This window comes from Lagenorhynchus albirostris, chromosome 9 (genome assembly GCF_949774975.1).
Source record: "Lagenorhynchus albirostris chromosome 9, mLagAlb1.1, whole genome shotgun sequence".
Classification (NCBI taxonomy): domain Eukaryota; kingdom Metazoa; phylum Chordata; class Mammalia; order Artiodactyla; family Delphinidae; genus Lagenorhynchus; species Lagenorhynchus albirostris.
Window position 1 is genome coordinate 88720174 of NC_083103.1, and position 10299 is coordinate 88730472.

At 38.5% G+C, this 10299-nt stretch overlaps 1 protein-coding gene across 1 annotated transcript; it reads left to right on the forward strand.

The window, feature by feature from the left end:
* The first annotated feature begins 504 nt into the window (after window positions 1–504).
* Window positions 505–7234, forward strand: PTS (6-pyruvoyltetrahydropterin synthase). The gene is made up of 6 exons (XM_060157951.1): window positions 505–647; window positions 2067–2146; window positions 3330–3352; window positions 3725–3781; window positions 6596–6666; window positions 6856–7234. Exons 1-6 carry the CDS (start codon window positions 565–567, stop codon window positions 6977–6979), a joined length of 438 nt encoding a protein of 145 aa, XP_060013934.1. The 5' UTR covers window positions 505–564; the 3' UTR covers window positions 6980–7234.
* Window positions 7235–10299: the final 3065 nt, after the last annotated feature.

Here is a 10299-nt window from a genome sequence, read left to right on the forward strand (position 1 = left end):
TGTTTATACTGCAGCAACCCAGAGTGATAAACGGCTCCATGCATGCATATGGATGATAAGGACAGCTCGAGAGTTTCCCTTTGTAAGAATCTTTACAAATAGTCCAAAGGTAGTGTCATTTCTTAAAGCCACGTGGTCCCACACGTGCACTCAAATTTCTGCTCCCTTTAAGCTTTAAGTAGACTGGCCCTGGGACTCGTCGCAGAGTAAGCAGCGACTGGAGGTTTCTACAACCCAGGGCTTTCTAGAAGGGAGTGAGAGGGACCTCATTGAGCAGACGTAAAAATGAAGTACACTAAGACCCCACCCACCTTATTTGACCGCTCTAAGGCGGACCCAGCTCTCTGATCGCTTGCTCTCCCAAGAGATTGAGATAGCAAGAAACGCCTGTTACGGCCTCCAGGCCGGCAGAGGGAGCCCAGTCGCAGGGTGAAGCAGAGAGCACGTCTGCCGGGCGCCGTCCGCACTGCGCAGCCGCGGACGGGCCTTTCCCCCACCCCCTTTCTCAGCCTGGCGGCGGGCCTAGGGCGGAAGGCGCTGGAGGGGACGCGGGCTTGCAAAACTATGAGCGCGGCGGCTTCGGGCCCTGGCCGGCGGGCGCGAGTGTCCCGCCTGGTCTCCTTCAGCGCGACCCATCGGCTCCACAGGTGGGGTGTGCCTACAGTACCAGTGGTGGGGGCAGCACCTTCGAGCTCCGGAGCTGGGTCCCGGGTGCGGGAGGGGTACGGGTGCCCGCTGATGAGAGGGCGGGGGGCGCGGTGCACTCCTGCGGCCACCAGGCTTCGTTGATGACGTCATAACACCCGCGACCGGCGTCTACCAGCCTTCTGGGGATCGATGTGACGTTGAAAGGTGTTGAACTCGCCCAGGTTACACAGTGCCAGGCACATCGTAAACACTCAGTACATGTTAGCTATATAGTTACAGCAAGGCGAGTTTTGTCCACTTTATACCGAAGAGAAAATGAACCCAGATGTTCACTTTCCTGAGAGCAAGCAGCGCAGTTGGGATTTGAGCCCAGAGTACTCATACTGCTTCATCGCACTGAAGAGTTGATTTTGAGCAGGGTTTTGCCACTCATTAGCAAGCTCCACTCTCTGAGCATCTGTTTCCTCGTCTGCAAAATGAGGATAATTTCTACCTAACAGTATTCACCTATCCATTTATTCCTTGGACAGGTATCTGTTGTCAGGTCTTGTGCTAGGTAACAGGGGTGCAGCAGTGATCAAGACCTGTCACAGTTTTCTATCTGCAGTGTACAAACTGGCCAATTTTGTGGAGAGTACAGTGAGATAATTTTGTGCAAAAGCTTTGTGAACTGTAGTACTCTAAATGTAAGAAGTAGATGAGCAGGAGAAAGGAAAGTAATAAAGAGAGTCTCAAAAAAGAAAGGGGTTATGTAATAGGAAGCTCAACCATATGAGAGTGGTACGGCCTCATTGAAGATGCACAGTTGATTGGACAGGTATATGTATAAAAATCCATTAAGAAAACGGATTTCTGCCTGGAACAACGGCTGAGTATTGTACTTTTAAAATTTAACCTGCTTTGAATACCCCTGAATGGATTGAAGTTATCAGTAGGCAATAGTTGAGGGATAATGAAGCAAGATTTTAAAGAGAAGATGTACTAGGTCATGTAATTATTTTTCAGGGGGAATGAGATTTTAAGCCACTTGAGGATAAGCGTCTTTTTCTTTTTTAATCACCATGTGCCCTTGCTTCATTCAGCCTGTGCCTAGTATGTAGTAGGTACTCAGTAAATGTTGAATTGAAAAATGGAAGGGCCTTGAGCAGATCAGTTGTTGAAGTCTTGCTGTGGAACAAGGATGTTGAATTTACTTAAGCTAATTTGTATGGTATAGTCGTCTAATTAGGGGGCATACACTGGTTCCTGACATAAAATTGAGTAATGAAATCAAATTGATTTATGACTCTCCATTTGATGAGCTAAAGAATAGTAAGTTGTGAAGTTTTTCAAAGGCTAGAGCAAACAATAAGCGTAGGGAACAGAGAAGGTATCTGAATATGTATCATGTTGACTTTTTTTTTTTTTTTTTTGGTCAGCAAATCTCTGAGTAATGAGGAAAACTTGAAACTGTTTGGGAAATGCAACAACCCAAATGGCCATGGGCACAATTATAAAGGTGAGAGAAAAACTGGTGAAATTTTAGCCCTTTCGGTAGTGATGAAAGAGTGTTCAGCATATACAGTCTAAATGAGTATAAGAAACCTTATGGACAGAACATGAATGCTTTGAGCCTTGAATGAGAAATTAAATGGAAGTTCAAAATGAAAAGATCTGTTGCCTTAGTTGGATGTATCTTAAGTTTTACTATGCAATTGTCTGCTGTTATAGATCAAAACAATGAATGGCTTAAATACTTTTTTCCTTGGCCTTAAGAGTACATGACGTTCTTTTGGCACCATGTTTCCTTCTAATTAGGTATTGCTGAGGTCAATGTTAAAATTAGATTGTATTCATTGAGTAAATAATGACTGACAAAGGGAGCATATTGGCTCAAGATATGCGGCATGGCAGGAAAATAGGTTGGGTCTAAAACTTTGACAGTAGTGTTCCAAGAAAGTAATTAATTTATGCAAGGACAAGGGACTTGATTATTTGAGATACAGATGATATCTCACAAAACAGCTATGTAAGCCATAGAGCATCACAGCATATGGTATGATGGAGTAAAAAGACCAGAAAAGATGTCAGAAGTTTGGGATTTCTAGTTTAGTTACTGCCTAACTTACTTGACCTATGATATCTCTCATTCTCCGTTTGCTCACTTATCACATAATACCTAATGGTGTCTGTATGGAGCTGAAAAAAATATGAAAAAGTCATTAATTTGTAGAGCACTCTGATCATCAAGATTTTTCAGAAGTTTCATACAAGTACTTGTTAATTTACAGAGCATTACTATAAACTGTGTTTACATTCACATGAGTAAAGGAATAAGAATTTTAGGCCCAGTAGTAGTTTTGCTTGCTCAGAAAGGTACTTGGACCAGCTCAGTGTGTAGCTGAATTTCTTCCTGTATATTTTCTACTTTTACAGGCAGTGATCAAGCAGCATCTTGATCTTACCTAGTGGAGATTCCTTCCAAGTGCATCATAAACAGAATTTATACCCTTTTTGGCCTTGGCTAAGCACCTCTAAGTTCCTCTGCCTTTATTGATAAAAAGATCTAAACTAAAAGATGTTCTGGGGGAAAATATAGCTTTGTGGGGTGAGATCTAATAATTTATGTTAGTAACTTGTGTTTGGATGTTACTCTGTTGAAAGTCATGTTTCTTTTTGGTATTTTGTTTTCTTCCCCATAGTTGTGGTGACAGTACATGGAGAGGTACGTGCTGAAAATGTGGTTTGTGCACATTGCTGGGCCCTCTTTCAGCCAACGTGATGGATTCTGTGCTGAAAAATTCTGTTCAAATCAGTATTGCTTCATTGTTGGTCTTTGTGTATGGTGAGCTGCTGCCATTTCAGGCCTTTCCTCTCCCAAAATGTCCTCTTTAATGTGCTGTATGTGGACAGATAGAAGAGCAGTACAGTGAAAAGGAAGCCTAGAGCACTTGGTGTTTCCATGCTGAGATGGATTGTCTCGGGGATGAAGGCCAATGTGGGGACAATTTCTGCACATTGTGCAGCTTAATAATTTACCAGAGGTTTAAATATGAAGAGCATGTAATAGTAATATTCACCTTTGTTTACTTTTTAGATTGATCCTGTTACAGGAATGGTCATGAATTTGACTGACCTCAAAGAGTATATGGAGGTAATGGCATGTTGGATGCTTATTTTGTGCTGTCTTCTGAATATAATATTTGATGGCCCCCTTTTCACTTCCCCAACCAAGTATCATCAGAGGTCCTATGACCTGGCAAGTGGAATTGGGTGAGGGAGTGGGGTAGTAGTTGGAGGAACTTCTCTCAATGTTCTCCTAAAGGTGTTTGGATGACTTAATGGAAATTAGTCATGGTTGTCTTACAATGATAGGAATAAATGTAGCGTGCTCATCTTGTATTTTTTGTTGGTGTATCCTGGTTTTCTCTGTTTAACAAATTCTGCCCTTCCTTCAAGACACAGCTTTCTTCTTGAAACTTTCTGCTTCTTCTGTGAATTTTCCTTACACCTTTGATCACAGATTTTAGTACTACCCTGTTTTATTCACTTTAGCTTTATTATAAACTCACTGGGGCAGTTCATCATAGGGATAACAAAAAAGAGGTTGTTCGGTAAAAGACTTACTGATTATATCATTACAGAATTCTTGGATTGTAAGAGACCTCAGAGGTTATCTAAGTCAACTTCTTCATTCCATAGGTTGAGATTGAGAGATGCTGAACAGTTAACCAACTGACTTGCCCTAGGTCATGTAGTTAGTCCTTTACAAAGTTGAGATTAGATTTTCTTCCATCCACCTTAGTTTTTAAAATGCCTTCATTTCACCTGTTTACTTTGCTTCAGCTTTGCTCCTTATTTTGTTCTAAAATTTGACATTTGTTTCATAAAAATGCTGTTATTAATAATCATTACTTCTTTCACGTTACTAATCTCCCATATATTCAATAAGTATGCCTGCTTTGCATCAGTCTTTGAGCTGAGTACTAGGAATCCAATGATGAATGAGACATAGCTGTTAGCCACAGAGTGCTCACATGACTTTTTAAACTTTCTTTTTTTTTAATTAATTAATTTATTTATGGCTGTGTTGGGTCTTTGTTGCTGTGCGCAGGCTTTCTCTAGTTGCGTCGAGCGGGCGCTACTCTTTGTTGTGGTGTGAGAGCTTCTCACTGCGGTGGCTTCTCTTTGTTGCAGAGCACAGGCTCTGGGCGTGTGGGCTTCAGTAGTTGTGGCATGCGGGCTTTAGAGCACAGGCTCGGTAGCTGTTGTGCATGGGCTTAGTTGCTCCGCGGCATGTGGGATCTTCCCGGACCAGGGCTCGAACCCGTGTCCCCTGCATTGGCAGGCGGATTCTTAACCACTGCGCCATCAGGGAAGCTCTCACGTGACTTTTTATAGCAGGTAAAGAATAGTAAGTGCTCAATAAGTGTTGCTTGAATAAATGAATAGGAGAATGAGTGAATGAACCAACAGTACTGTGCTCAAAGTACTGTAGGAAAGCTGTAAAGTCAGAGTGCTTACATTTACTGGTGACATAAAAAAATATATATATACACACACACACACGCACACACAAATACAAGACAACAACTTGAGAAATATAAGAGGCACCCCAAGCAGGCATACAGTTAAATACTAAAGGAGAGGTTCTCTACACTTTTTCTCCATATTTGCATACCTGAGGGATACCACACACCACACACTTTAGTACTTTTACATGAGTAAAAGTGGCTGATCATGGCATACAGAGTCAAATTAGAAGGAGCCCTGTAGAAGAGGCTTCAATGGAAAAGTTGAGATCTGAACTGGAATTTTCAATTAAAACAAAGATTAAACAAAGGTTTATTTTCTTGATATCCATATGGATATCATTTGATTTATTTTAAAAGTTGTTTGGTTTAGAACTTACTTTTTTTAATATGATTCTGATTTTGTTCAGACAATGATTGCTATTGTTGTCATTAATGTACCTTTCTTGGAACCATACCATATGGAAACTTAGATTGTTTCACAAATGCTTTTTTTATTGAAATATAGTTGATGAGCAATATTATATAATTTACAGGTGTACAGTATAGTGACTGACAATTTTTAAAGGTTATACTCCATTCATAGTTATTATAAAATATTGGCTATACTCCCCATGTTGTACAATATATTCTTATAGCTTATTTTATACATAATAGTTTGTACCCCTTAATCCCCTACCCCTTTACTGCCCCTCCTCCCTTCCCTCTCCCCACTGGTAACAACTAGTTCTCTTCATCTGAGAGTCTGTTTCTTTCTTGTTATATTCACTAGTTTATTGTATTTTTTAGATTGCTTAGATGTTTTACAATAGCTAAAAGTAAAAATTTACAAAGAATAAGGCAATTACAATTCTTGCCATTGACAAAGAAAAACATTATGTTTAATATTCCTAATACAAGTATTAGGAAGCAATAGTCTTTACATGTTTTTATTTTTTCTTCTAAGAGCCCGAGAGCATTCTTAAATTACACCTTACAGCAGAAATTTAGAACTCCTTACATAATTTTAGTCTCAATCTGCTTTATAAATATAGTACTCATTGAATGTTTGTCCTAATTAAATTGTGGCATTGTGCTGAAGGTGAGACTGTTAGGGAGAAGTATTTCTAGTAACATTTTGGACAAAATTCAAGAAGTATTAAACTAAATTCTGAATCACAATGGCTTGTTATGAGAAAGCTCCAGTGAATTCTCTATTTTTTGGTTTCTTACCTCTTTGCATTCAGTAATGAGGATATCCAGTCATTGTGGAGAGCTAGGCCTTACTTTATTTTACAACTTTAAACTTTCTGAGATTGTTTTATAAGACACCAAGTACTTGCAAGTATCGAGTTAGTGACTAAATGATAAGGTAAGGTTTAGAGGCAAAGGTAGGATACTTTGGAATATGAGTCATAAATGGAATTAGTGATGTTTTTCCTTTGTTTTGTCTATAGGAGGCAATTATGAAGCCCCTTGATCATAAGAATCTGGATCTGGATGTGCCGTATTTTGCAGATGTTGTAAGGTGAGTGACTATTTTACTTTATGTAAATAGTAAGAAAGAAGAATCGATTTTAACATTTTACTTGATTATTGTGTGATTTCTAAAGTTTTAGTGTAATATCTTTTAAAACTAGAATTTCTATTCTCTGTAAGTATTAAACATGAAGTTTTGTTTATTTGCCTTTTGATCTTCTTTCCTTTTCTTCTACAGCACGACAGAAAATGTAGCTGTATATATCTGGGAAAACCTCCAGAAATTTCTTCCTATAGGAGTTCTTTATAAAGTTAAAGTATATGAAACTGATAATAATATTGTAGTCTATAAAGGAGAATAACTCTTAGAAGTTAATACTATAGAATGATTTAATTTTTTTCCATATTTGAAGAAGATCTTTATCCCCTTGAACGATTAAGAAGTCATCACATAATTGTTGCATCTCCATATTGAGTTCTGGAGCACTTGATTTATTGGAATCATTGTGAATAAGACCTGTTTTAGACTCAAATCTATTTTAAAATCAAATTTGTAATGTATTCTGAGTATCATTTAAAGAGTCTTTCATCTATAGATTAAAATCATTTCAGCAAAATGTTTGGTGTAGAATTATATGAAAGCAAAAGAAATCTGTTTTTTCCATTATATCATTTGTAGTATTCAGTTTTTTTCTTGGTATAATGTAAATGGCAAAAATGTTTATAAGACTTACAGTAGGTGAATCTTATAAAAAATAAAATACAGGTGATCACCAAGTCTAGAAACATAGACAACATTCTATTTCTTAGTAGATTGAGCTCCCTTGATCACTTCTAGAATATGCTAAAGGTGCAAGTTTATTCAGTGAAAATTAGTCACAAATCATCTGAGGCAATGCATTGAAAATAGGTGTACAAGGACTGATGGGAATGTTGCTTTAATACACATTGTTCATTGCACATTTGCACAGCTTATTGAACTATGAACTGCTAGTGAGGAATAGCACATTGAACATAATCATGGAAGATCAGTAAACTGCTTATGTATATTTGTCTGTGTTTCCAGACCTTGTGGCTACATGAACAATTTAAACTCAGAAGGCTGAAGAATAATCACATGTATTAAACCCTGTTAAAATAATCAACATGAAAAGGATATATTACTCTGTAAAGGATCTCTTATATACAGTTTTTCCTAATTAATTCCATTTTGTTCTGATCACTAAATTTATCTGCTTAGTTGAACTATATTTTTCATCCCTGGTATCTTTTTCTGATGCCTAAATCCACAAGAACGTGTTTGCTTTCTTTGCAAAAAGAACTGTTCTCACTTGTGTTCTCATTTGTATTCTGGACTTCTTAAATATAGGGTTTCATTTTTCTCTCCACATAGCAACTAGTACACAATGGACTCTTAGAATGTTGCTGCCTGAAAATAGTAAAAGGACATGTGTGGTGATTACTATACTAAAAAAATTTTCCAAGGAGTACACTTTTATTTTGGAGAGTTATTAACTACAGGAATTTTATGGTAAATTTTGACAATAATACAATGCCCACTTGATTAAATTTAAATGTGTTTTAGTTATCAACACAATTTTTATGTTACTTATTCATGTATATTTTGTATTGATTACTTGAAAGGCAGGATAGCGATAATTTGCTAAGGCACTTTATGTTTTAATTCCCACAGCTTCCATGCAAGGTATTATTCCCACTTTACAGATGAGAAAATTAAAATTGAACTGAGTTTAAGCTACTTGCCTAAGCTCACTCAGCAAATTAATAGCAAACTGAGTGTTTGATACTCAGTCTGACTCTCAAGCACACACTTTTTTTTAAGGAATTCTAATAATTTACTTGGCTCTCGTCTAAAATTGTTAATAAATTCCCTTTGATACACCCCAGTAACACTTCCTATATCTCTTTTTCTCTCCTTTTCAATTCTCTGTAAACCCACATTACTCTGGAGCCTCTTATTTACAAACCACACTCCAATACAGTTCCCCTTTTCTCAACTGGTTTGCATTTCTGTCCATGCCTCTTTGTCGCTTATTTATTTATTTACTTTTTGGGCTGTATTGGGTCTTTGTTGCTGCGCGTGGTTTTCTCTAGTTGTGGCAAGCGGGGGCTACTCTTTGTTGCGGTGTGTGGGCTTCTCATTGTGGTGGCTTCTCTTGTTGAGGAGCACGGGCTCTAGGTGCGTGGGCTTCAGTAGTTGTGGCATGAGGGCTCTAGAGCACAGGCTCAGCAGTTGTGGCTCACGGACTTAGTTGCTCCGCAGCATGTGGGATCTTCCCGACCAGGGCTCTAATCAGTGTCCCCTGTATTGGCAGGCGGATTCCCAGTCACTGCGCCAACAGGGAAGTCCCTGTCACTTATTTTTAAATTACCCTACATCAATTAGCTTTTCTCTTCTTCCCACCTCTTCCTAATCTTGAACTGTGCATCTCAAGAGTCCATCAGTCCATCCTGGTAGAGTGACCTTTTCTCTGGAGGAAAAGATGGGGGGCTCATTTTTTCTCTTTCCCCAGAAGAACAGCTATCCTGAAGTTGAAATGTATATTCTTTTTTTTTTTTTAAATAGATCGTTATTGGAGTATAATTGCTTCACAATACTGTGTTAGTTTCTGTTGCACAAAAAAGCGAATCAGCCATATGCATACACATGTCCTCATATCCCCTCCCTCTTGAGCCTCCCTCCCAGCATCCTCCCTATCCCACCCCTCTAGGTCATCACAAAGCACTGAGCCGATCTCCCTGTGCTATGCAGCTGCTTCCCACCAGCCAACTATTTTACATTCGGTAGTGTATATAGGTCAGTGCTACTCTCTCACTGCACCTCAGCTTCCCCCTCCCACCCCATGTCCTCAAGTCCATTCTCTATGTCTACCTCTTTATTCCTGCCCTGCAACTAGGTTCATCAGTACCATTTCTTTTTTTTTTTTTAGATTCCATATATATGCGTTAGCATATGGTATTTGTTTTTCTCTTTCTGACTTACTTTACTCTGTATGACAGATTCTAGGTCCATCCACCTCACTACAGATTTTGTTTCTTTTTATGGCTGAGTAATATTCCATTGTTTATTTGTGCCACATCTTCTTTATCCGTTCATCTCTCGATGGACATTTAGATTGGTTTCATGACCTGGCTATTGTAAATAGTGCTGCAGTGAGCATTGTGGTACATGTGTCTTTTTCAATTATGGTTTTCTCAGGGTATATGCCCAGTAGTGGGATTGCTGGGTCATATGGTAGTTCTATTTTTAGTTTTTTAAGGAACCTCTGTACTGTTTTCCATAGTAGTTGTATCTGCAACTCATTGTAGTTTTGATTTGCATCTCTCTAATAATTAGTGATGTTGAGCATCTTTTCACGTGCCTCTTGGCCATCTGCATGTCTTCCTTGGTGAAATGTCTATTTAGGTCTTCCACCCATTTTTTTTTTTTTTTAGGATTTTAAAAATATTTTATATAATGTTTTTATATACGTCTAGTTAATGTATAAACACAGCCTGAATAAGTACTTTACATTAAATTTAACATTTTCTTTAAATAGACAAAATTTTATATAATACAAAGCCATAAACCTTTTTTTTCTTTTTTCTTTTTTTTTTTTTGCGATACGCGGGCCTCCCACCGCTGTGGCCTCTCCCGTTGCGGAGCACAGGCTCCGGACGC

Bases quoted from the DNA above. Each gene is read 5' to 3' on its own strand.
- PTS (XM_060157951.1), top strand. From the start codon at position 565: ATGAGCGCGGCGGCTTCGGGCCCTGGCCGGCGGGCGCGAGTGTCCCGC. The intron at 648-2,066 runs GTGGGGTGTGCC...TTTTTTGGTCAG, and splicing joins GCGACCCATCGGCTCCACAG to CAAATCTCTGAGTAATGAGG. The intron at 3,782-6,595 runs GTAATGGCATGT...TTTTGTCTATAG, and splicing joins ACCTCAAAGAGTATATGGAG to GAGGCAATTATGAAGCCCCT.